Here is a 27,636-nt window from a genome sequence, read left to right as displayed (position 1 = left end):
CCTCGTATAGCTGTTTACTAATTTGCTATCACATTAGATGTCTCGCCTTTCGAGCGAAAGTGCAACTGTTTTTCAAGGAGTATTATTTTGTTATACAATATCACTATCTAGCGTCAATCGCTGGCCGAGAGAATGAGTGGCTAGAGAATGGTTCGGCTTTCGAGATTGTAGTGCCGCATCTAGCGTATGCTGAATACTACACATGAAGCTCCCTGGCAACGGCAGCGCCAGTTGTGTGTACGTGAAAGCAACCTCTATAGTTCAAATACAATTGAGAATTACTTGTAAGCTTCTCTCTGCTGGTGTGCACAAAACCCAATTTTTCAGCTTGATCTAGTACGTAAATTAGAGACAGCCATCAAATATAATAACCCAGCATTGTATTACTGCTGTGCGAGTTTGTGTTATAGGTCAGAATGCTTTTGTGGTGCATGTGCGTTCACATTTCAATCCCTTCTGACCTTGTGCGCGTAAAATAAATCACTACTACATCACAATATTCTGTCTAAAAGAATTAATTAGAGCTCTTTGTAAGGTAGATACAGCACCGTTCTTTCTATCCGTAATATGTAACTGCTTCCTTGAGGTTTGCCTAACTACCTGCCCTTGAAAGCTGCCGTGCAGTTGTCGAGTGTTTGGGGTGCCTGTTTGTGTCGCACTTGATTTTGCAATGGTGGCATAAATTAAGAAGTCTACAGTTTTTCTTCATGCGCTGCAAAAAAAAAATATTTTTTTACAGTCCCGTTACTGATAATGCACACTCCATCTCCCAGATGTGTTCAATTAAGATGAGCGCGGCAGTTGTGATTTTATTCCCATTTTAAAACTAAGCTTTTTACCTTCTTCGTACGTCACGCAATCATCATCACGGAACTTGCTTGGCATTCCCTACAGATAGCACTTCTTTGCCCTTTTGTGAAGTTAAAGGGCCCCTCACAAGGTCTGGCGATCTTGAGCTGACAAGCGCAGAGCATACAATCCGCGCCAACGATAGTATTTGCATATAACTACATCGCTACGTGCCGCGGAATGGTCTGAAATTTTAATCTGAACGTCGTTTTCCCTTCTCCTCGTGGCCGCTGCGCTCCAATACGGACGGTGAAGTACTCGCGTCTTTGTGCCTCCGTACTTGGGTCCGCAATGTGACGTCGCTCATGGTCAAGGGCGTAATCGAGGTGGGGGGGGGGGGGGGGGGGGGCTTATGGGGCTTCAGCCCCGCCCCTCAATGTTTTCGTGCTGTAATGCACCGCTGCTTCCTTGCCTTCCAACGTTCGTAGCTCTAGTCCAGAGCGTGATGTCATCAGCATACATCGCGTGACGCAGATCTGGCGTCGACACCATCGAAAGCTATCTCCGAAACTGCGGCCCCCGCTGCGCGCCAGAGAAGTCTGAGCACCTCGTCCTGAAAGCAAGAACGAGAGGCCGGACACCCAGCTACGAAGAGCCCGACCCTAGCATCACCCTCAACGGGACAACAATCCCGAAAGTCGACACCATGCGAATACTTGGAATCCACATCCACAAAGACGGATCGGAAGCTGCCAGCCTACCGAGACTAGAACGCACCTTTTCGCAACTCACACACCTCGTCGAGAGGATCTCAAGCCAAAGAAGCGGACTCAAGGAGCAAGACACTCTAAGAATAATACAAGCACTGCTCACCAGCCGCATTACATACGGCACGTCGTACCTGGATTTCAAGAACACTGAAATAGAAAAGCTCAAGATCATGATAAGGAAGCCAATAGAAGTCGACCTGGGACTCCCCGCCATGGCCTCTACTTCACGTCTCCTTAAGGTGGGCGTCCACAACACGTGGCAAGAACTCACCGAAGCGCACAAAAACAGGCAGCTGGAACGACTCAAGCTCACGCCCGCAGAGGGATCAGTACTCCGACCCCTGAACTACAGCGAGACGTATGTCGCAGGCACGGACAAGAAAGAGCGAATCCCACTGGACGATCGAGAGTACATTTGCATCGCACGTGTCCCGCGCCACATGCATTCCATATACCACAAGAGTGGAAGAAGATAGGCTAGAGCCAACGCCATCAAACGAAGCTTCAAGCATGACCCGAATGCCCGCTATACCGAGGCGGCCAAGTATCCGCATCGAAACGCGTACGCTCTCAGCGTCGTAGACTCCCGAGGCTCCGAGCTAGCATCGGCAACCATCAAGGCACGCAACCCGGGAACGGCTAAAGAAGCGGAAATCACCACCACATGCACAAATGCAACGGTTATATTCACCGATTCTCAGGCCGCCTGCAGAAACTTCTTGAGGGGCCGCATCTCGGCCGATGCACTCAAGATACTGAAAAGACGAAGCACTCCGCTCCAGTACACCTGCGTAACGTGGGTGCACGGACACGATAGACTAGAAGGGAACGAAGCGGCCCACGCCGCTGCCCGCGAGCACGTTAGCCGGCCTCCCCTCTCCCCACGCGCTCTCCGACCCGCTACAGAAGAGGCGGAGGCCGTACCCACCAACTATTCGGCCATACTGCAACATTACAGGCTCGAGCGTCGAGTGCCCCCTCCACCGCACCCTAAACTCGCACCCTAAGCTCTACAAAGAAAGCCTGATCCTTAGACGCCTGCAAACTAATACGTGCACGCACGGAACTATAATGCATTGCCTCTACCCGATGCTCCACGGCTACCTCTGCCCACTCTGCAACGTAGCCGACACTCTGGCACACTTGCTCCTGGAATGCCCGTGGCAGGAAGGCAGCGAAATGCAACCAGAAACCGACGCAAAACGAGCATCAGAAGCAAACCACCTATTCGAAACGTGGGAGGCCAAGTTAACCCTCGGGGACCGGGAAGACCAACGACAACTCGTCGCCAGGGCCAAGAGGGCAGTCCAAGCCAGAGGGTTCCTGGACTAAGAAGCCTTCCCGCCTCAGGGTGATACCCGGCCTCGCTCGGAACACTGTTTCGTATAATAAACATTTATTTCTCTTTTTGTAATGCACCGCCAGTGAAAACCACCCCCGGCGCCGGAAATCAATCTGGACGTTCTCTAGAAAGTCTTTTTTTCATGTTCGAAAAAGCATTTCAGCGCGAACATAGCACACTCGGGATGGAATTGCGGCAACGCCCGTGCACCGAGAGTCACATAACGCAAGGAGCTCCATCCGAGCACAAAGTTTCAAGGGCGTTTTCTTCGCAAGTGGGCTCATTGCGGCATCTCGTGGAGGCCGCTGAATCTACAGAGCGCTTGGACTTCAATTTCAAAACTTTATTCGTATAAAGTTCACATAAGCTTTTGACGCGAAAGGTGCCTTGAGAATTGCAAAGTTGTGCTTTAGATTTTCAATTCCGCAACTTTGTGTGTTTATTGTTATAAACATTCGACGCCAAAGGTGCATCAAGCCAAATCAATACACTATCAGACAAGTTGACAAAGCACGCAGCGAGGTCTTGACGAAGCGTTGTGGTTCGTTTGTGAGACGAAGCGAGCGTTGTGGTGGTTCGTTTGTGACATGATGTCACAGAAAAGAATATCAACATTTCAACTGCGCCAAAGCATCCATGTCAAGACACTGAAGCCACCAAAGGTAACTACGTTCGTATTTATTTTTCCACTCTTACTTTCATTCGCGAAAACACATTAAGGCTCTTCGCTTTTCTTGTTCTCGCTACCCGCGGGCTGTCAGAGCGAGCGAGAACGCATGCGTTTTTCTCATGTTGCCCGACCACCGTGCGGCGCCCTTCGGTGCGTGTTCATTTTTTTCTGGCCGAGTGGATTTCGTCTGGAAGAGTTTTGGACACTTCCTGGAGAGCAGACGAGTGAAAGAAAGAATGGTTGCTCTCCGCCATCACTGTGGCGACTAGACGAATTGCAACGCGCTCGCTTGAGCGCCACCTCTCCGGAAAGTCTTGTCTCGGCAGTGTAGGATACCTAGCAGTATGCGTATGGTGCTGTGCGGGCCAAGCGTCTCACGTTTTCTTTGATATTCCTTCGGTAGCCACATTAGGTGCCCAAAGCAGGCATCCGATTGCGGCCAACGTGCTTTCCTTGGCGTTTTTTTTTTATTTCGGTGCTCCGGCCGCACAAAAGAAAAAAAAAAGATTGTTAAGGCGCAGCGAATTAACCGCATTGTGAAAGTTCGATTTCGTTACTTCGTCTTCTTTTGCGGAATGTAAAGGGCCACAGGAGGCTTCAGTTGCCGGATCCTTTTATTTTATTGCGATAGCAATTATATGGACAATCCAGGCGCATTCCTTCTGTCGCCGTCGCCCTCATGTTCCATATAAAGTCCAAGGACGATAACATCGTGATGGCGCGCCGCATGGTGCATGTGCGAGTGAAGGCTACGAAGGGGGTGGCATGGGTGAGCCGACGATGGTGGCTCAGTCTTGTGTGAGCAAGGCAGAAAAGCGGAGAGGAAGCGCGCCGCCTTCCGTCGCGCGCAATACGTCGGGGCAGTGGAGGGAGGGGAATGCGATCCTAAGGATTCTTTGACCTGCGAATCTGTGATTGCACAACATGTTTATTTAACTTGTTTGAAGCATTATATAGAGCGACGTTTTCTTAGATATGTTGATATATTGCAGACTTATACGTATATTTACATATCTTGTGGCGAGGTTTTTTGTATACGTGCTCTGAACTTTGTTTCCAGTGGCAATTTTTTGCCCTTTATGAAGCTGTATCTTCGCATTTGTATATTGCAGTGTATCTTCACATTTATATTGTACGAGGGCTAGCCAAATGAAAGTGAACCAACCCACCTTTCGCCATAATGGTTCGGTTCATTATGTGCGAGGCATGCGCGTAGCACACAGGCATATCTCATTTACAAAACTGACAAGCAGGTGTGAGGATAAATGTTCTTTATTGTTCTTATGCACTTCACGAGTTGAGCATCGTTGCGTGACATAATGAATGCTCCAAAAGTTGAACAGTGTGGTGTCGTGAGGTTTTTGACAGCTGAAGGTGCTTCACAAAAAGAAATTAATCACCGTATGGCTGCCGTGCACGTTGAACATTGCAATTCATTGGCCACTGTGAAGCATTGGAGCAAATGGTTGAAAGCGTGAAAGATACAAAAACGATCCAAGACCGGGCCAAAGCCAACGTGCGATCACCCCCATACAATTGCAAAGTTAATGAGCTGATTAGACAAGAATTGAGGATACGCATCGATGAACTGGCAGAGCGTATGAACATCAGCCACGGTTCGGTTCACAGCATAATTCAGGAACATCTCGGTTATCGGCTCTTGTGTGCACAATGGATGCCCAAGATTTTGAGTCATTTGATCACTCGACTAATTTTACGTGGAGGAGGCCGGCGTTACTTGTGGGATTTCAAATTCCTCTAACTATTTTCTCTTCCATTATCGTCGTGGGTGCCACTGGTACTGTATAAATCTCTATAGAACTCCTAGGCCACTTGAACTCAGTATTCGTGTAGCACTGAATTATACCTCTAGTCATGTGTCCTTGTGCACAGCTCACAAAATCGTGCGTTGCGCGAAACCAGATAACCACAACAGCTCGTGCACTGCACCGCAAAATAATAAAAAAAAACGCGAGGAGAAGAACATATTCTACATCAAATCTCAACCTTGAACCTGGGAAGCAATTTTTGCAATTATGTGAGGTCCTTTCCAGCTAATCGTAGAGCTCGGGTCAAACTCGGTATAGTGACAGGCGGTCCATACAATTTAGGCAACAGCGGCACACCACAAGGTTCGGTATTGTCCCCGCTCCTCATTAGCATTGCCATACACAGGCTCTCGGAGGAATGCGGTTAAATTGCACAAACCGGCGGTTAGAGCAGTTACTTTTGGCAACACTCTGGATCCCAACTTCAAAGTCATCTTGCGTGAAGCGTTAACTGTACTGATGCACTTAGTGGTGTTCGTGTTCTTCACACTATATACGCACGTAAGTTTTCCCAACAGTGCAGCTTATCAATTATTATTCTGATAGCAACAATTCGGACACTCGAGGCGCATTTCTGCCGTCAGCGTCGCCGTGATCCTCCACATGAAGTCCAAGGATTATAACAGCGTAGCCGCGCCGCTTATGCTGTAGGTGCGAGTGAAAGCTTGCCCGGGTGAACCGACGATGGTGGCTCACTCTCTCGTGCGCAAAGGAGGAAAGCGGGGAGGGGAGGAACGGGAAGTTATACTCCGGCGGCAGCTGCGCATGGCGTGGGGGCGCGTTCTCTATCTTGGAAGCGATCTGCAATGGGGACAGAGTCCGCCCAGTGCTGATAGCTTCGTGTGCCATGTGTTCTTCGCGTTGAAGCGAGAGGCAGAACGAAGGTCAATTTGCTCGCCGCGGCAGCCGCGATTTCTCGCTCGAGCGTTTCGACAGCGAGTGTGGGCGGTCATTAAGTGAGATGGGTCCATGTTTGCTTGTACACGCGTAACACAATGCTTGTTAATTTGGTTAGTAGGCCAATGTTTACAAGTTTCTACGGCCGATAAACACTAGTATCATTACCTTGTGCAGCGGTTTACTAATTTGCTATCGCAGTCGATGCTTTGCTTTCGGGAGAAACTGCGACTTTTTTAAAACACACAGTGACCTCCACCGCGGAATAAAATCTGTGTTGTGTAGTTTTTGCGTCGCGTGTTTTGTGCGCATGTGCGGCGCGTGTGCATTTTTGTACAATGGCGAGCACTCTTAGCTTCAAAGAGTATGCGGTGCCACTGACTTGCCAAGTACTCATTAAAAAAAATTAAATTATGGGGTTTTACGTGCCAAAACCACTTTCTGATTATGAGGCACGCCGTAGTGGAGGACTCCGGAAATTTCGACCACCTGGGGTTCTTTAACGTGCACCTAAATCTAAGTACACGGGTGTTTTCGCATTTGGCCCCCATCGAAATGCGGCCGCCGTGGCCGGGATTCGATCCCGCGACCTCGTGCTCAGCAGCCCAACACCATAGCCACTGAGCAACCACGGCGGGTACGCCAAGTACTCATGTTCTGCTGTTACCTCAATATAAACCCTCTTCTGGCTGGTGCAAAAAAAAAAAATGATTTGTGAGTCGCTTCACAAATGCTACACAGATGGCATTGTCGACTTTGAAAATGGAAGTCTTGTGGGAGAGTGCATCACTGACGTATGTGCAATCATGCTGCCACCACATGCATAATGAAGCACCACATTTGTTCTCAGGTCAGTCGCACCATGACATCCTCAGGAAGGAACGAAGGTCCAGCGCTCAAGCAAGTAGCACAGTGTTGTACCAGAAGCAGCGTCCATAATCAAGTGTCTCCAAGACCGGATTTTAAAGCAAAAGTCTTCAACAACGAAATGCCGATCGTGGTGTTAACAGCGCAAAATGTATACGAGGGACGAGACGAGAAGACGACACCACAAGTGCTTGTGGTATCGTCTTCTCGTCTCGTCTCTCGTCTATATTTTGCGCTGTTAACACCTGGATGGAAAACCAACAAGCCCAAGCTGCTATTCTAGCGAAATGCCTATGCCATTCGGAGTAACTTTTCAGTGTCATTGCAGCTTGATATGCAAGCTGGTACTCTTGTACAATAATAAGAACTTCACTGGTTCTCTTCGGTTTTCATGTAGCTCATTTAGGAGTCAGCTTTTCTTGCTTTAAAATGAAACGCTTTCTCATTTTTTCACGACGCCAACTGTAGTCTCGCTCTTTGAAGCATCATTTGCAACATTAGTAGGGCGGCCGCATGCTCTTTGTTGGGTGTGGCTGTATGAATTATTTGGTTTATTGAAAAATCAAGCTGGAAGAATGGGTTAAACAATTTTCAGGTGATAACTGTTTTCCTATTTTCCCAGTCAGCGAGGATAGACTTTAACCAATATCTGGCTTTTCACAAAACTTTCCGTTGATATCAAAAAAGCGTTCTATTCGTATTTACGCTTTCAAAATCCGTGCATCTTTTCACTGTGCACTTAGCGTCATGCGTAATACATACTGCACACCCAGCTTCATGCTATTGTGTGTAGAGAAATTGGGCATTAATACACGCGTACATTGAAAACACAATTCAAAAATATTGAATGACGATGTGGGGACAGTTCAGTAAGTTAGCTATGAGTGCCTATTGAACACAACACTGTGCGTGCTTATTTGATTCGCTGACCTCGCTTTGAAACGGCGTGCACTTCTTCCTGTTCTTCCTTCTTTACGTGCACTAACGATCCACGGCGAGCGGAAGCTTAAAATGTAGCTCAGGAGATTGATTTTAGGCTGTTATAACAATTGCAGGAAAACTGGTGATACTTATTTTCTGAACCTAGTGCGCATAAGCACTTCTGTTATGATTCCTGTTTCATATTTATCTGTCAAAGGATGTGTTGATGTAAAATGGAACCAAAATTCGTTTTCTTCTACAATGTCCTCAATTACAAATTATTTCTTACAGCCACTGAGGGAAAAAGTGACCATATATAACAGCAGCACACAAAACTGAGTAAAGCCAACCTGACGTAGACACACACGAGCGTTACGTGAGACATCTTTCTTTTTCCGCTGTATTTAAATATACTCAGCTTTTATCACACGGCCAAATTTTCGCTTTGAGGCAAAGTGCATATTTACAGGATGTTTGTTATTTTGCAATGTTTTCGTGACGCACGATAGAAAATTGGAACAACATACAACTGAAGAAATTTGTCAGGGTGGCGACTGCGGTCATAAAGAAAAATGAATTTTATTGCAAAACGTTGGCTTGAGCGACGTTCCTGGTTCGCCCGCTATTTATAAAGATAGAACATTTTCTTTACACATCGAATTTCTGTGCAGTGGAGCAGAAAGAAAGTTAAATAACAGAAAAATATAAACAGTAAGCAGAATTTTTCCTGTGGCGCAAAATGGACAAATGTTCTTACACATACATTTTCTTCAAAATAAAACAGCAAATAATACTTAAGCATATAAACATTTCAAACAGGAAACATAACTTTTTCTGTAATATGAAATAGGTAACTGTCTTTACGCACAAAATTTTTGTCAACCTAAACTATAAATGACATGGTAAGTCACAGGAAAATTAAAAAGAAACATAACTTTACAGAAATGTTTTGACAGCTGCTTTGCCAGACAATTTCTGTAAAGCTCTGTTTTCTATTTTCCTTGAATTTGACCTCGGATGCAGTTGACGTTCAACTAGGACATTGTGTTCGATTCGGCACTATCCGTCTCAGTCATAACGCCGTGCAGCGCCTCCATGTACTTATTGGGAAGGCCGCAAATAAACCGCCCACTTCGAACATGGTATACTCACAGACCATTACCTAGCCCTTACTTTAACCCGACATAAACGATGTGTTTAGATCAGCTCGCCGAGGACACTTAGGGAACGTTGTATACCGCTTAAAAATAAAAGAAACGAAGGTTCAGTATCTTAGCAACGCTTCGAATAAGAGACAAACGATAAAATATAGCGTCACATTGCATTTAATGCGCTAACAATGTATAATAAACGCAAATCGGGTATAATGGGAAGTCCTCTCGGGATGAGGGGAAACTAACCTCATAACGACCACGTGATTTTTTCGAATCCATGCTTTCGACATTTTTCCCAAAAGCGGTACTTGCTTGTAACTTCGCACACACGCCCGTAACTCCGCACAGATTGCCCATCGTTTCACCACATTTCTGCTGTTCGACCTTCGCTGCATTTGTAGTTAGCCTCCTACGGCCGGCAAAATTTCGCTCCGCTCATAAAAGTATCTCGTCCAGAGTGCTTGGATATGTATCTTTTTTTTTTTTTTTGCAAAGGCTGCAACAACCCGTACACTTCCAGCTATGCGTTTACATAACTCGCAAAGGTTTCGCTACCTTTATTACATATAAAGTTGGTGTAACTTGAAGTTCTCACGCGACAGAAAATTGATGTTGATTTCCAATGGCGGAGTCGGAGCAGCCGACGAACTCCGCGAGCGAGCACTCGACTATGGCGTAGAGCAACGCCTCCAGATCCGCGAGTGGAACACAACCTGCGCCGCCGGAGCAAGGCGGAAGCGGAAGTTCTATCACTTAGTTACCCAGGATACCTTGCGTCTTGTCATTTCCTTCCGCTGTTTGCTCCCAGCACTGCGGCACCGGTCACTTGTCTCTTCAGCGCCGTTCACATGTTGCTTTTTAAAAGTGCGGAATGGGTGTCTCGCCAAACGTGCAGCAGCTTTTGCTTCCTCGCGAGTCGTGACCAGTGGCGCCTCCCAGCAGGCAAACGTGGTAAAGGAAATACGTCCCGCAGAGTTCCGGTCCACTCCGCCGATTTTGGCGCAGCATCTTTTTCTGCTCCACGGAGTGACTCCCGCTCTGAATCCCCTCCGACTCTCTCATTGGAACACCTTACTCCCGCCCTCACTCTGTCATTGGAAGAAACTTGCTCCGAAACGACCAGAAAAACTTGCTCCGACTGCGCCATTGGAATTCAACATTAGAGGACGCTTAAGCTTCGTCTTTAAGAGTGGAAAGAGATAGCATTCAAAGATCCCTGACTGCTTCTGAAGTTTCCCGGCAACAGCAGCATCTTTTGCGGATGCGTGGAGCCGAGCACGATGGTGTCGTTTCAAGGAACCGAGTGGACCGCGCCTTTCTATGAATGGTAGAAACCCTGGAAGAGGGGAATGTGTTTGAGTTTCCGCGTAACAGAACTATGTTTACTGGTATATTCAAGTTAAACTCGAAGGCTATTATGTCTGTAGCTTGTTTTTAGGTTGTACTTTACGATCTTTCTGAGGCATTTTACTTTGAGGGATTGAATTAGTTTAGCGACACCTCTGTGCCACGGGAAGCGGCTGCGTGGTTGGGGTTAGGAATAATTTTTTGCGAGTCTATGTATGACGCCGGCAACGCATTTCTTGCGACACGGTATCCTTATGGCTATCGCGTTAAAATTACCGTGAACTCGCCATATTACGCTTTCGTCACTTGCTGAGTTGGAAGCGCTGGGTACTCGACCAAGCAAACACGGTTCTGCAACCACCTGATCCATGCCGAAGCCGCCGCATAGCTCGCCTGTCCCCGTTTCCGCGGGTGGTCGAGATGTCTGGCGGTAAAGACGGATTTCCCAGTTCTTGCAGTTGCAGCCCTTGCCCTGGTTACAGCGGCCCCTTCGGTACCTGTCTCAGCCGCGGCTGGTCCCTGGCAGCGTTACTACCCGATAGAGCCTCGCACATTCGGAGTTATATCTGGCGAGGACGTCGATGAGTGGCTCACACACTGCAAACGGGTGAGCAACTGCTACCATTGGCATGCGGTAACTCACCTGTCCAATGTTGAGGCTATATTGAAGCTCTGCAGGGCCCTCAACCCTCGCATGTCGGAGGAAGATAAGGTCGGCCACTTCGTAAAATGAATTGCCGATGATGTATATCAGTTCCTCACCGGCAAAAAGAACCTTGGTACAGTAGCTGACGCCACATGGCATTGTCATGCATTCGAGACCCTAAAGAGGCGGCGTATCAAGCCTAAATTCGGTCGGTTACCGAATGTGACTTCCATTGCAAGTTAACGGCTGCTCGTCCTTTGATCCCGCATCTACAATATGCGGGATTGCACGGGAAGATCTCACCCGACAGGTGGACTCGCCACCTTATGATGCTGTGCCAATGCCAGGCCCCTCTCATCATGTTTCTACTGCTGCAACTGGTGTCGAGGACTACAAGTACAGTTCTTGCTCGCCACCCGAGGGCGCAGCGCTATCACTACCCAGACTCGAAGTACGAACACCGCTTTAGCTATCCTCGTCCGCAGGCCGTTACACACCAGGAGCCGTGTTAAGATCCGTCGTCCTCTTCCTCTTCATTTAGCCTCAAACCAAGGCGTTGCAATATTTCAAGAAAGGTTGTATTGCATCCCAACGTATTTAACTACGGACATAAATTACGCATAGCGCTTCTCCTATGTTTCCCATGTTTTAGCTCGGTGGCTTTCTTAGTTACGCCGTGCCGCTGGGTAAATTTTGGGCCTCTTGTAAAACTCAGTCATATCGTTCTGGGGCACTTGCAACGGTACTTTATTGCAAAGGATGCAATCAATTCACACTCGTGAACTTTACCTACACATGCTCGATAACGGGCCCCTTATTTTCTCTTAGTATGAGCAAGGTGCCTTGTCTAGGTAACCGACGGGCACGGGGAAGGCAACTGCGAAGCTCATGTAATAAATGAAGATAGGGATGAAAATGAGAGTTCTGCAACTATTTGCAACGCTTGCATTTAAGCCAGAACCGTGAAAGCTTCGTCACACACTGTGCTAACTATTTGGACAATTTTCATTGAACTTAAACTTGGTTCGTCGTAAACAGATTGGACCCAATTCGTTCTCCATATTTTAAAATATATCAGCACTCGTTATACTGCTTGTACGGAAGTGCACGTCCAAGAAGTCGCGTTGTGACATTGAGTATTGTAAAGTGGTTTAGGTCTGCGAGAACGATTGCGCATGCCGGCTGTATGACACTCTAGAACACTTGCATAATAATTTTGTGAAATGTCTGTAATTAGCCTACACACATGACAGAGTTACAATGTTTCATTCACATGTTTATTACTTCGACAAAGCATAATCAACGAGCCTCACAGAGTTCACTGAGAGGACGAGAAAGACCAACTACACGCCTCGTATAACGGATAAAGAGTGGGAGTGCACGAGTATCCAGAAATTTTTGTAAAGCACATAATTACCTCACCGCTGCAAGCTTTCCCTACATACCACCTAGAGGAGCCATCATTTACTCTAAGCATGAAATTTGTGATCCTTTTGTTCCTCCTAGGGAAACGATGGATTTTGCTAGCGCTTTACGTTACGCCTTTACACGGGCCGAAAGCACTGGTTTAGGAATTAGGGCTAAATTCTGGAATTTTACGTGCCAGAACCCCGAGCTGATTATGAAGCTTGCTATAGTGAATTATTTTGGCAACCTGGGGTACTTTAACGCACGCCAAATGCGCGGTACCCGGGCGTTCTTGTATTTCGCCCCCATCGAAATGCGCCCGCCGTAGACGGTATTTGATCCCGCGACCTCCGCACAGTTTAGGAATTTCATTTAACTCATAAATACCACAAAAAAACACAAAGATTCACTACGGAGTGCAGCTGGAATGGGCCACATATCACGAGTATACAAACTTCATGAGCCGTAAATTTTTGGCCAACAAACCGTCAAAACAGGAATATAACCTTATTGAGCGCGTCTAGTCGTGTTGGCAGCTTCGCTGTAACGATATTGTTTAGGTTGGGGTAATAAAATGGGAATACCATTCTATTATTTCCTCTTTTGAGAAATTGCATGTGCCAATGTCTGTTCAAGCGGTGTTCAGGCGTTAACCACTCCCCATACGTGGGCCGATCCCTATGATAGTGCAATGCCAAGCCGACGCGCGGCGAAGGTGCAGTTAGCCATTAAGGGGCGCACATACACAACTTCCCTGGTCATGCTTCTTCACAAAGTGTAAAGACACTGAGTTTTTTTTAGGCAAGCGCGACGGAGGAATGCCGCTGCAGTACATGCCTGACGCATAACTCGTTTCGACGGTAGGAATACGTTCTGTTTCTATATTGATTCAATGATAAGCGAATTACCGTCGACAGTCATCGTGAGAGGAGTTCTACTGATGTTTTCAAAAACCCGTTGATATATAAATGGAATTTTCGCGAAGGGCACCTGCCGCTAGAAAAGCAAATGTTTTCTAATTGTTTCTTCCCTTGTTTTCCTCAGCAATAATGTTGCTGCCAACCTAATGAAATGAAAAAAAAAAAAAGCTGAGCGATGTGGTAGACATACTCAGCGAACTATTGACGTTGCCAGCGATGCATCTGTTGACAAAGCAGCAACACGACAATGCACCCCCTACCCGCGCCCCGCCATCCCGCCCTCATTCCCACGCATGCACTGACAAACACAGACCGTACTGCTTCGACCGGGGTTTGTTCTTTTTGGTCGGACCACGTCCGTAGTGTTAGATGGTGCATTCTTCTCGCGAGTGTTCAGAATTGTTGTTCAGTCTCATATATACTACGGAAGCACTGCCGGGATTAGAGACATCTAAACCATTGGAAAAAGAGGACGACGAGGAAAGCGTGCGTGGTGGCGCGAGCCGTAGCTGGCCGTTATTGGGTGCGTACTGCCCGCACTGGGGCCTGCTGGCGTGGACTGCGCTACCGCGCCTTTCCACAATACTCGTTTATACAGAGGGCTCCGGTACACACGTATGTGTATTATATGTTTTAAATTAAAATTACTGAACAAGCTATTTGTAGTAATGTCTGCTGCAGATTTAATACTAGATCCCAGATCCGCTTTGAAAACACTAATTTCAGTCCCTTGTGGCATGTTATCTTTTGTATGACACTTTTTAAGTAATGATCCTGAGAATACAAAATCTAGTCCGGCTGTTGAATATTTGGTGGGGACGTGGTGGCCTCCTTCAAGCCAGAGCATGGCATGGCGTGTTCGAATTCTGCGAAATTTGTTTTGTAACGCTGTTTAAACAGCCATGCATAAATTAGGGTGCTGAAATGCCGCTGTATACTTTAACTTAATACTTTAATACTTTAACGTATGCTTTAATACTTGTATAATATAGGCATATATTTTTTTCACTGTCAATTAATAATGTATGTCTATTATGTTTTTTATATGTTCTATATACTCTGTTAACATTATTGTAACGCCCCCCTTACCCAATGCCTCATACGAGGCCTGTAAGGGCATTGGTAAATAAAAAAATAAATAAAATAAAACAACCTAAATATGATATCGTTTAGCGCCTTCTAGAACATGGCGTTATCATATTTACCGGAAACATCAGAATAAAAAGGCAGTTAATCAGTCAGTGGAAAATAATATATATTGAACATGACTATAACGGGATTCATCAGGTTCATAAGCTGTGTAAACATGAGCCTGTTTTATATTTGTGTAAGATGTACTTGTGTAAGATTTTTGGAATATGCATTCCAAAGATCCAGCTTAGCTCCCCGACGCCACTGCAGGAAGACGAAGCAGGTAACGCCGTAGTCACCACCATTCCAGCTTTCCTGGGCCAGACAGCAGTATAAAGAGTACTGTGGGATCTCGTTCACCGAATTATAGTCTGATTGTTCCGTCCACCGGAACGAGCTCATCAAACACACGCACAGGACATAGACGCAGAAAGCGCCCAGCTATGAATAGACGCAGAAAGCGTCCAGCTATGAATAGACGCTAGTTATTTATCACTTCGCGGCCGCAAAATATTGCAAGCGCTTTCTATGAGCAGCTGCAAATCAGGCACGCAGCACCCTGGGAATCAGGCGATGGCATTGTAGTGCGTTTTTGCGCCGTTAGCGAGAGCCACGCACATTCGCGGCAAAGCGGTCTCTGCGGTCTTGCGAGACGTGAGAAAGCACTTATATTTCCAGGACCAGGTGTTCAAGGAGCATCGCTAATCGCGTAAGAAACATGGCACTTACACTCATCAACGAGAACTTAGTCCTCAGTGAACAACAGTTCGCGTGGGTGTCTGCAGCACGAGAGGCGCTAGGGTACCACCACTACTATACGGTAAGTGACTGGCGGTGTTGCTGGCATGTTGTTCTGAGAAACGCTTCAATGGAAAGAACTCTCATGGTCCATTGCAATGCCCTTAATGAATGGAAGAAGCTTCTTGGACATCAGCGTGAAGAATGAAGGCTGAATGGTACTTTAAGTGAAACATAATTTTTTTCTTTTTTTGCCGATCGCACGCACCGGGGGCCATGGATGTTATGCAAGGTATTTCTCAAGTACTTAGCTCTCCAGCATTCCTTGGTGTTTTGAAAACCGCTACCAGGTGAACAAACGTGCTTGTGTGAATTGAGTAACTCTTTTAGTAGAGTCGGGAGCGTGCGCGTGTGCGACGACAGTAGTAGGACGATGATCACGTTGAAGAAGATCATAAAGCAGCATTTCTACAGCGGCCGTTCGACAGGAGCTTGTGACATGACGATCGTTATGTACTACATGAGTAGTGGGATACCACAAGAAAGAGCAACAGGGATTGTCGTGTCATGAGCAACTAGGCGTTATACAATCGAACTTGCCAATGACTACGCCGTGTAGGGTATGTTCAAAGGACGATGGCATTTGTACTCCGACGAAAAAAAAAACGGTGAAACATAATTACCTTCGCCGATCGTGAAGTTGGTATCACGTCGCACAGTTTCAACGCAGCATGAGCTACTACGGTTAAAGCACAGGGGGAAGTGGGCCGGTCCCAGAGCTTGTGCAGTCGAACCCGACCCCTCAAAGCGTGAGCTCTTACAGAAAAACAAGAAATTCACAAGTGGCACGGCCGCCTAGTGAGTCAAAATGCTGGCTTTCATTGGAACGAGTGAAATACGGGTGCATCGTGGCCTAGTAGTTAGAGCACCCAGTTGTTGTGGTCGGCGGCAGAGGAACGATTTCCCCAATGGTCAGGCAACGATTTCTTTGAATATAATCTCGGCGAGACAGGAACCTACCTACCTCTTTCAACCCTACGGCAAAGTGTCAAAAAGGATTCAAGGAGTGCCTCGTACTTAAAGGAAGCATAATGAGTGCCAAAAGCATTATTAGGTTACTTGAATTAATTACTCATTCTTCGCTGATTTCTGCCTAACGATTACGGTAACCTTCGCAAAAACGTTTACGCCGCTTTCCTTACAATTTCTCTTCGCCTCCCTCTCTCTCCCGCTCATACTTCGTTTATGTCGCGGCTCCTACATGGTCGAGCACGCGCAAAGGCAGTGGCGTGATTGCAGTAGGGGCGTTTCAATGAACATGACAGACGCGTATCGCTTTCTTAGCGCATCAGGGTAGCGCTCAAGCGACAGCACGTACACATGGCGCATCCTCCTTCGTCCTAAACGAGCCAGGTCTTTTATCCGACGACATGCGTTCAGCCGAGGTATGAAAGAGAGCGCACAGCGAAAGCTGCCTCATTTCCCCCCCCTTCTTCAGGGTGAGACCATCTATACCGTCTCGAACTACCCTATGCAGTAGCAATGCTCCGATTATCCTATCTAGCTTATTTGCACCGTTTATATGAATGCGATGCCGTAGAAACACGATGCGAAGCCCCGTTTATGGCGTTCTTGTGATCGCCGCTCTAGTGATATCATGCGCAGAAACAGGGGGAACTAGCTGGTGCTGTAGATGCCCGCTATGCGCACGCCTCACCAGACACTATGTTGCGCTCCGCCGGCAAGACCAATCTCACTAGCGCAGTGGATACTCCCGGAGGAGTTAAACGACAGCATAAGCATAAATGAAGTTTCCAAATCTGCGGCGAATACTATTGGAATAGCGGTACTTTAAGTCCATGCTTGTTGCAATCACTCTTCAAGAGCGCCCTTGTGTGGATCGTTTGTCAAGCAACGTTCTGCGCTTAGCGAGGCCCTATGTATTTCCGCTATTTTGCTTTCCCCACACGACGTTTGCACCCGCCTCCACTTTGCGAGCACCTGACTACATTGCTCCTACAGTTTCTTCACACACACAATTCTCAGGGCGACTGCACGAGTTGATGCCTCGAAGGACTGGATCTTCGGCATCATAGAGGTAGAAATGGAACCACTGTTCCGGTTCGGCGCCGCTCTGTAGGCTTAGCAACGTCAAAGTAGGCAGATTATACTAAAAAAATAAACACAAAGCATGGCCAATACTTTGTCTTCAGCGTGAAATGAGCCCAAGCGATGGCTGAGTTCGCATTTTTTTTCGTCAGAAACGATAGCAAAATAGAAGCGCGAATTCAAATCCAAACGGATGGTTTGGGCCGTCTGGGCTGCCTGGGTGCTGAAATCTCGTTACGCAACCACGGCAAGCTAGGGTAGGTGTCTTTTCATTCCCTTGCATACGACTTACATGCGTAGAGGGTGTAATGAATTACGTATCGCTGTAACACCATTCTATAAACGCAAAAGTAAACGTATTTAATCCCCCCTAATACGACCCATGACATGCAGAACATTACGCAGCGCAGCCATTGTTGCTTGTGCACAAGTAGTACTTCAGACAGCTCTGCAGGTTATTTCTGGAATTGGCGGGAATATATTTTTTTTCGAAAGGCTGTTTAGAACGCGTGGTAAATTATACTTTTTTTTCATTTCAGCGTAAAATATACTCTTTCTTGACTTCCATCTAAATGAGCTTGGAAATGTCCCACCTACTTTTATGTCAAGTCGCTAGCTTCCACGTTATCTGAATACAAATAATAAGGGAATCCTGCCCACGGACACCTCGTAGACCACCGCATGAACAGAACATGTGCAATCGTATCATCCTGCCGCTGCGAATCACGCCATATGAACGGGCTGTTTTCAGTTTTTAGCTCTTAGAGACCAGCATAACACCGTCTTTAATAAGGAGGATAACCTCTATATCGTTTGTGAATTGTAGCTGTTTGTCTTTGTTATCTATTTTACAGGTTACAGGTTTTACAGGCTACAGGTTTTACAGGTTACAGGTTGGTGCCAACGTTTGATCGTTGCAATTTTTATTTTACTTTCGCAGGGAGACGGCATCACCGAAAACCCTTATGCATTCAACCTCAGCTCCAGCATTCAAGGGGGAGCTATCGTCATCACCGTCGTCCTAAGTGTGCCTGACAATAACAAAAAGTGAGCAAGGGAGTTCAGCAGTTTGAATATATTAAGAACTTCGTCCACAACTTTTTTTTCGTTTACGAAATGTGCTTATTGGATACGTCGCAGATCCGTTATCTGTGTATGCGAAACGCTGCACTCTTACGTAGGCGTACGCAAGAACAATTTAGCTTGTCCGAACAAAATGAAAGTCACCGACTACGGCGTTCCTGGTCAAATGGATATTTGCTTACAGACGTCATAACGTGTGAGTGAGTCAAACATTTCTAGGAACGCAGACAGGAAATCATACTTAAAAAAAACGAGTGTTCTCGCCCAGCAATTTTCTGAGGTATTGCCAAAGCTTGAAAATCGCATCATGTGTGGCGCCGTGCTTTCGTAATATTTGCTGACTGCAAGCAGTGCAACGCTGATTGATTGCGATGTTTCAAGAAGTCGTGAGTAGCTTTGCATTGCGTACGCCGTTCAAATGCTGTGTATACTGGTTTACGTGGTCCTAAATATATTAATTCGAACGTATGTTAAACGCACGGGACGTTCGTGAGAAAGTTCAGATTAATTATCGCAAAGAAGTAACAAAATGGGCGCTACAGGAATGTCATTGTAACAAGGACAACAACAACAGAAACTCATAAAAATTTACGCGACTCTAATGCAGAGCAGCCGCAACGGTGGACGTGAAGCTTCTTTCATGTTGGCACTTATGTCAATAATAATTGTGTGGATGTTATCTGATGCCATAGACGAGAGTTTTAGTTTCTTTGATAGCTTTTACCTGTTCAACTATTCAGTGCTTTTGAAACATATATGCGTTGCGTTAGGGTCCTCGTCGAAGGAAGGTAATAAAAGGGCTTCCCTTGGAAGGTTATTACGCTACCAGTCCTTTTAAACCACAATTAACTACTATATCGTGAGTTACTACAGTATTAGCTTTGTGTTCTCTCTGGGTAAGCTTCCTTTCACAAGATGCAGCTACTAGTGGTGTCGCTACCGTACACCTCTCCGCGAACACGGTATTCCGCAAAACCGCATGCGTTTTTGTGTGTACGGGGCCATGCCCTCTGAGCCTGACGGCCAGCTGAGCCTCTCAGAGTTGGACACCATGCCGATGAAGAGGAAGCACGAAGTTTTCTCTGTCAGCTCCGGGTCCAAATAGCTGTGGCTGCCGGTGCAGCTGCAAGGGAAATCCTGGCTTCACGCCATCGGCACGTGGCCTGGAGTTCCATGATGATGATGGCAGCTCGCACAGTGCCCCCTACAGTGAGCGCAAGAGAAACGTCGCTGCCTTCACAGTGCCGAGAGAGTGGAGAACTAGGCGACACGGCATGTTGGCGACTGCGGGAGCCGGCGTTGAATGGTGTACATAGCTCGCATGATGTGACCGCCAGGATACGTTAGCAATACTGCAGAGATGGCAGTGGCTCACCTGGGAGTTGGTGTGGTGAAGCCTCTGATGGGCCAGGTGGTCCAGAAGAATAGCCAGGAGAAGTTGTGCGGCCATTCAAGGCTGTCCAGTTCACAGCGAACGCGGCTGCAACTGCCTGGGTAGGCTGAGAGATATCGAAATGGTGAGAGCCGGTGAAATGTCGAAAGTGAATTTTAAGTTAGGAAAGGAAGCGGATGGGTCTCAGATGCGCTGCAAGTTCTCCAGCGAACTAAAGGTGACGAACACGGGAAGGAATCGCCAAGGCTGAGATGGTGTTTGTCCGGTTCTCAGAGATTTACCAGAAAAGAAGTGGAAGGGACATGTTTTGGACAGTTCATAAATTATAGTTAAGAACGAGAAGAAGCAAAGCTGCATCAAGACAAGTAAAGTAACGGACAGAAGGGCCAGTAAAAATAGAAAAACAAAATTTAACGCGATGAGTACGATCAATACATCGCTTGTGAAAACTGAGATTAAAAAAAGAGAAACTGACAACACTTTAAAAAGAAAGTGCCCTGCATATGATGCTTTCTTTCATATTAGGTCTTCATTTATTAGTTATTTTACAATTAATATCCTCGTTATTGTTTATATTCTGGAAATTTCAATGATCCATGTGCAGTTTAGCATTGGTTTGTGTTATGTTCCAACTGCTTACGCTTAAGTGTAAATCTCGTTTGACAACTCACTTAAAAAATTTTTTCTTGCACACTCTACAACTGTCTGATCCATATTCCTTCTTCCTTTATTCTGGAGGAATTAAGCATTTTATATTAATAATGTCGGCTGAAAAAATACTTTTCGACTTTGATCTTCCCTACTTCTTACAAGAACTTGCAGCCTGTTCGGCCATGCCTACTAGTCCGTCCTCTTGAACATTTTGAATGCATACCTTTTGTCTACTCATCTGCCTATGGTCCTTTTCTGTCCCGATCAAAAGACAGAATAAACGCTGCCTAGGAAACCAGTTGGTGATCTCTGGAAAAATCCTGCAAGATGGGTAAGTGAGTAAGTTTCTTTGCAATCACGAGGACTTCTTTTGGCGTGAGAAGAATACGGAAGATGGCGGAACGAGAGAAGGGCAATATTATTTCGTTACTGCATCTCTCTAGTTTTCTTTGCGTCGACAATTGTGAAACGACGAATGGCTATGTGGCTTACTTTCAACGTCGGATTCCTGCCGGGGCTTCCCATTCCTTTGCCCCTGCTCGTTGGTCAATTCACCATCTTCCTGTTATTATTCCTAAATGTAAGATAGTTGCAGTACCAATTGTAATCCTGAGTAGACATGGAAGTGAGTCACAGATATTAAGGCACAACCGTGAAGATAATCAAACCAGAGTAAAATATTTGATGTTACTATACCTTTCACTCGAACGGCATGATAAAATGTGAGCGAGTATTTGACTTGGTGCACCAGGCTATCAAGAGACATCTACCCATTTTGCTCATTCTTATTTCACAGGTGCCATTTTATATATCTATCAACGGCGAGACGTCAATTTTACCAGAGGTGGCACAATGAAAAATAATTGAACTCTGGCGTCGTTGTATCTGCAGGTTCGACTTCTCCTTGGAGCACATTTTTGAAGTCGACGGGATTCACTACAAATCATCGGTGGACTCCTCGAACAAGATGAAAGTGGACGCAAATACCAGTGCTACGGGTGTGCACGGAACCACCTTAACCGGGAACGACGTAGCGATCTTGCCTGGCACTCATGTCTTTCGTGTACTGATGGAGCGAAGAGCATATTTACGCGTAGGTAGCTTCTTGGTGTCATTGGGTTCTTTAAAGGGCCCCGCACCAGACCCTATTTCCAATTTTAGTTTTAGAGTCGAAGTTGTAAGATCCCATCTAGGGGGCCTTAGAGCGTAGCAATTTTTCAGCTTGGTTCATTTTAAACGTAGATGGCGAATAAAATTATGAGCCATTCCACTCTGTGATGGCGGACGCCCAGCAAACTGTGTAGCACATGAAAAAGAGGTGGATGGATGGATGGCTGAAAAACTTTATTAGGGTCCTTTAGGGCGCGCCCTAGCGCGCAGCGGGCCGCTGCCACGTCGGGACAGAGAGGCCGAGCCTCTCCGCTGCGTCGCGGGCCCGTTGGACAGCCCATAACTGTTCTTCGAGGTTGGGGCTGTGTAGGACAGCATCCCAGCGTGAAGAAGTGTTACTTTCATTGCCGCGTAATGCGGGGCATCGCCAGAGCATGTGAGGTAAGTTCGCTAAGTCATTGCATAGTGCACATGCATTTGTCGTCTGAATTTCGGGGTACATATTGTGAAGAAGTAGAGGGTTTGGGTATGCCCCCGTCTGTAGAAGCCTTAGTGTCAAAGCCTGAGGTCTATTGAGTTTGCAATGTGGGAGGGGGTAGATCCTCCGAGCCAAGTAAAAGTGCTTAGTAATTTCGGTGTACGAGGAAGGAGAGTCCCGATTGTCAGTACCCCCGGCGTCACGCTGCCCGGTAGCTACGCGGTTGATGATCCCTCGCGCAGCTCCGTGTGCAGACTCATTGAGGTTGGGCGGGGCACCCTCGATCTGTCCCATGTGGGCTGGAAACCAGATTAATGTGTGTGGCGTGACATCTTTGCTTCCTAATATCCCTAGGGCCAGCTCGGATATGGTTCCTTTGGCAAATGCCCTAACAGCTGCTATCGAGTCACTGTAGATTGATGTCCTTTTGTTGTCCAATAAGGCCATCGCTATTGCAGCCTGCTCTGCGATTTCAGAGGACGTCGTCCGAATCGAGATTGCGTTCGTTATTTGGCTTTCATGATTTACGCTAACTACAGCGAAGGCCTGTCCGTCGGCGTAGCGCGCTGCGTCTACCAAACTGTTCTGCGAAGCCCGTTCACGAGCCTTTTCCAGGAGAGCCTTCGCGCGCACCCGACGTCTTCCCACGTTGTGTTCTGGATGGACGTTTCGTGGGATCGGCGCGACAGTGATGCGGTCCCGCTGCTCTCGAGGGATGCTGCAGAACTTTGTTTTGATTACTCTGGAAGGAACGCCCAGCTCCTGTAAGATGTGTCTTCCAGCTTGTGTGGTAGATAGCCTGATGAACTGGGCCCTCTCCTGTGCTTCCGCTATTTCCTCTAGCCTGTTATGCATGCCAAGCTGAAGTAAGCGTTCCGTGGGAGTGTATATGGGGAGGCCGAGAGCTCTCTTGATTGCCTTCCTGATTAATGCATTGAGCTTATCCCTCTCCGATCTTTGCCAGTTGTGCATGGCCGCGACGTAAGTGAAATGACACATTACGAACGCATGTACCAATGTCACAAGGTTATCTTCTCCGAGGCCTTGCTGCCGGTTGGCCACTCTTCTGATTAGTCTGATGGCATTGTCCGTCTTCTTAGTGAGTCGCAGCACTGTCTGGTTGTTTGAATCACTCGACTCTACCATCATGCCGAGAATCCGGATAGCATCCACCCTCGGAATATATCCTCCATCTTTTGTGCACAGTTTTATGTCGCATTCGGCGAGTGGCTTCCATCCCTTTGGTTTCGGGCCTCTGCGCTTGGGTCAATAAAGTAGCAGTTCCGACTTGTTCGGTGAGCACCGAAGGCCCGTGGACTCAAGGTATCTCTCGGTAGCATCAATCGCCTCTTGCAGGGCCGTCTCTACCTGTCCTTCACTACCTCCCGTACACCAGATGGTAACGTCGTCTGTGTATATGGTATGATTGATACCGTCAATAGCAGACAGTGTCCGGGATAGACCGATCATGACTAGGTTAAAGAGGGTTGGGGAAATGACTGACCCTTGTGGCGTCCCCTTAGACCCCAGCTTGATCATGTCTGAAGTCAGGTCCCCGATCTTAAGGGTGGCTTCTCTGTCTGACAGGAAAGATCTCGTGTAGGAATGAAAGTGCTTCCCCAGGTATAGGCTTGAGATTGTGTTTAAAACGCACGAGTGAAGAATGTTATCAAATGCCTTTTCCAGATCTAGACCTAGTATGGCTCTCGTGTCCCGCGTATTACAGTCAGTAATGTGATGCTTGATGAGCTTCATCGCGTCCTGCGTCGAGAGTCCGACCCTGAAGCCGATCATGTTGTGTGGGTAAATGTCGTGGTCCTCCAGGTAGCGTGAAAGCCTGTTTAGGATTGCGTGCTCAGCAACTTTCCTCACGCATGATGTCAGCGAAATTGGGCGGAGGTTATCGAGACTGGGCAGCTTGCCTGGCTTGGGGATGAGAATGGTGTTGGCAGATTTCCACATTTCCGGGACTTTACCACTGCTCCATGCTTGGTTAATGATGTCCGTTAGGTATTCGATGGACTTCTCGTCCAGATTCCGTAGAGCTTTGTTTGTGATCTTGTCCGGACCCGCAGCCGATCTGCCGTTGAGGGCGTGGAGCGCCTGCATGATCTCCTCAATCCCGAATTCTGCGTCGAGCTCAGGGTTCTCGGAGCCTTCGTAGTCAGGGGAAGGTGGTGTAGGGCACGATGCGACTGATAGGTACTTTTGTACGAGTTTCGATAAAATTTCCTTGCTCGAATATTCTCGCTTGGCTGTGTGTAGGGTGCGCGCCAGTGTGTTGCGTTGGTTGGTTTTAGTGTTCGTCTCGTCGAGGAGATGCTTTAGGAGGTTCCAGGTGCCACCGTTGCGCATCTGCCCGTCGATCGAGTTGCACACCTCATCCCATTGCTGTTTACAGAGGGCTCTGCAGTGTTCCTCTATAGTTCTGTTGATTTCCGATATCCTTTTTCTGAGCCTGCGGTTGAGCCGTTGTCCTTTCCACCTGGCGAGGAGGAATTGCTTGGCCTCCAATAGGTGAGCGAGACGGCTGTCTATCTTTTCCACTGGTAGGTCTGTACAAACCTCTTTGGTGGTAGCTTTGATGTCGTGTCTAACCTGTGCAACCCATTGTTCGAGGCTAGGCTTGTCGTCACTCTCCATTCGCTCTTCCCTAATTTTGCGAAATTTGTCCCAGTCTGTGTAATGGAACATGCGCTGTCTCTTCTGGTCGACTTGGAGGTGTGTGGCCAAGATATAATGGTCGCTACCAAAGTCTACCCCGAGGTTCGTCCACTTGACCGCTGCAATGCTCCTGACAAAGGTGAGATCCGGTGTCCTGTCACGGCTCGACGATGTTCCGCATCTGGTGGGGAACGCTGGGTCCGTGACTAGCAACAAGTTTAGGTTTAGAGCCTCACGCCAGAGGTCCTCCCCCTTTTTAGTGTTATATGGGTAGCCCCAGGTGTGGTACGGCGCGTTGAAGTCACCAGCTATGATCAAAGGGGAGTTGCGCGCTAGTTGCGTGGCCTTGGCGATTAGGGCTTTGAAGCGCTGTCTTTGAGCTTTGGGACTACTGTAGACATTCAGGATGAATATACTTTGGCGGTTCGTTGGGCACAAAGAGGTGGCACAGAATTTTTAACAAAGGTACGAACACATTTATTGTCTTGATCGGTGGTCATCGTGACAAAAGGTACGCACAGACATTTATTTTTATACATCTGGGTTTATTCGTGTTGGACATTCGTTATGTACATTCGGGCTGTCATTTCGCTATATATTGAGGCAAAGAATTTAGACCGAAATCACCGCATCGACTGGCACTGGGCCATAGGGTGCCTATATGAAAACCCTGTAGTGCCCTGTAAAGCCCTGTACGTCAGTTCCTTCGCAGAGGGAGGGGAAGTGTGGGAACGCTGGCATGATGAGCGGCAACGGAGCCAGCGGTGTAAGACGATGACGACGATAGCGCGAGAATTGGCATGAGTCATTGCTGATGATGGTAGTTTTCGCTCACGCATATTTATTGACGGCCACGATATATGCACGGAACCCTAGCCATAAACAGCTTCTATGTAAAACTAAAATGCATAATTGCAGTGCTGCCAGGATGCTACCCATACGTAGCCAGGATGGAAACTTCACGCCAACATAAACTACCTGCCTCCCGCCTTAACTAGTGCCGCAAGCGCCATTCTTTCTTTGCCTTCCGCCTATACTATAGCTGAGGGACTGCGTAACGTTTACATTGCTTGCACCACGTCCATTTTCTTTCTCTTAGCGGCATGGCGATAGCAATTATATATATGGGCGCTTCAGGCGAATAGCCGCCGTTGTCATCGCCGTCGCCGTGATGCTCACTATAAAGTCCAGGTGCGATAACATCGCTGTGGCGCCTTGTGTGCTGGCGACGCGACTGAAAGCTTGCGCGTGCGAGCGGGGACGGATGTTGGCTCAACTTTGCGCATGACAGGGAAGAAGGTAGGGAGGGAGCACGCCGTCTTCCATCGCGCATCCGGCACCAGGGGGGGGGGGGGGGGGTTGTTCGGCTCCGACTGTGGCTGAACGGGGCACCGCCGGTCTTATCTTGAAAGCGATTTGCGGTGGGAACAGAGTCTAGGTGCGCCGAGGGCGGGTTGCTCCATGTGCACAGTGATTCCACCGCTCAGTTCGTGTTGAAGTGAGCTGCAGCTCGAAGGCCAATTCGCTCTCTACTGATGCCCCTGTTCGTCGAGCCGGCGTTTTGACAGCGAGTGTCTGCGACCATCGTGTGGGGCGTGTTCATGTTTTCCTGCGCATGCGCGCAAGATGCTTGTTAATTTACTTACTAAGCGAATGTTTACCGCAGTTTTTGCAAATGAGAAAAAGAGAAACCTTACTTCGCGTAGCTGTCTAATAATTTGTTGTCGAAATCGGTGCTTCGCATTTGAGGCAAAAAAAGTCGCAGTTCCACCGGAACGGCGAAGCATTGGCGGCAAACGTAAATTAGTAGACAGCTATATAAAGTGAGGGTAGTAGCTTTATCGGCCGTATAAATCTGTAAGTATTCGCTAACTATCTAAATTAACGATCATGGTGTCACGCGCGCCGGAGCAAACGTAGACATATCTCACTCGGTGACTGCGAAGACTCCCTGTATCGAGCAGTAAGCGAAATGACTTTCCTACTTGCTCTTGCTTGAACGCGAGCTAAGCTGCAAAAAACAAAACTTACACGAGGTTATGAGCGCTAGGCGCACCTAGACTCTTCCCTCATTGTGTTTCGCTTTCGAGATAGGGCGCGAGCGGCCACACCTTACGCAGCAGAAGCCCGAGCAGAACTCACCCTCTCCTCCCAACTTCGCTCTCCTCGGCGCCTTGCGTGGTGCGAAAGGTGGTGCTTCATCCCCGCTTTCCTACCGTGTGCGTGCGAGATTGAGTCGCCATCGTCGGCTCATCGTATCGTTTTTTCTTGCCAAGTCCAGTTTACAAAATGCAAACATTTTATTTCTGCCACTATACCCCTTAGTTAATTTCCAATAAAGCGACACATGTTTTATTTGAATACCTACATGTGAGTTTTTATTGCCGGGATTTTCCTGGCGCAGGTTGTTGATGGTCGCAAGCTTGGTAACTGAGCCAGTGAACACATTGAGATGCCCCTGCCAAGCTATACCTTCGCGCGCCGAGCTTGAACTAAACGTTAACAAACCTATTGTTGTCGAAACTGGAGTCCCTCCATTGCGGCACCCGGGGAATGTGCATGGGCCACCTTGGTGTATCAAACCCACCAGAGAATAAATAAGCATATCAAAGCGCGATGAATTGCGATAGTTGATGTGCATGCATTTTTCCTGCGGTATGTGCTAAAGGATACTAACAGGTACGAAACCAGTACTGGTTATAAAGTAGACACGAGGTGAC

The 27,636-nt window shown here is 47.4% G+C and overlaps 1 protein-coding gene across 1 annotated transcript in view; it reads left to right on the top strand.

Moving 5' to 3' along the window:
- The first annotated feature begins 15,264 nt into the window (after positions 1-15,264).
- Positions 15,265-27,636, top strand: part of LOC126530258 (uncharacterized) — a 55,796-nt gene continuing 43,424 nt past the window's right edge. Inside the window, exons 1-3 of the mRNA XM_050177578.3 lie at positions 15,265-15,510; positions 18,478-18,584; positions 21,556-21,757. Coding sequence (XP_050033535.2) covers positions 15,409-15,510; positions 18,478-18,584; positions 21,556-21,757 — 411 coding nt within the window. The 5' untranslated portion in view covers positions 15,265-15,408. The remainder of the gene's footprint in view (positions 15,511-18,477; positions 18,585-21,555; positions 21,758-27,636) is intronic.

This window comes from Dermacentor andersoni, chromosome 5, assembly GCF_023375885.2.
Source record: "Dermacentor andersoni chromosome 5, qqDerAnde1_hic_scaffold, whole genome shotgun sequence".
NCBI classification, from domain to species: Eukaryota; Metazoa; Arthropoda; class Arachnida; order Ixodida; family Ixodidae; genus Dermacentor; species Dermacentor andersoni.
Note: the sequence above shows the minus strand (reverse complement) of the source record. Positions and strands in the feature narration are given on the sequence as shown.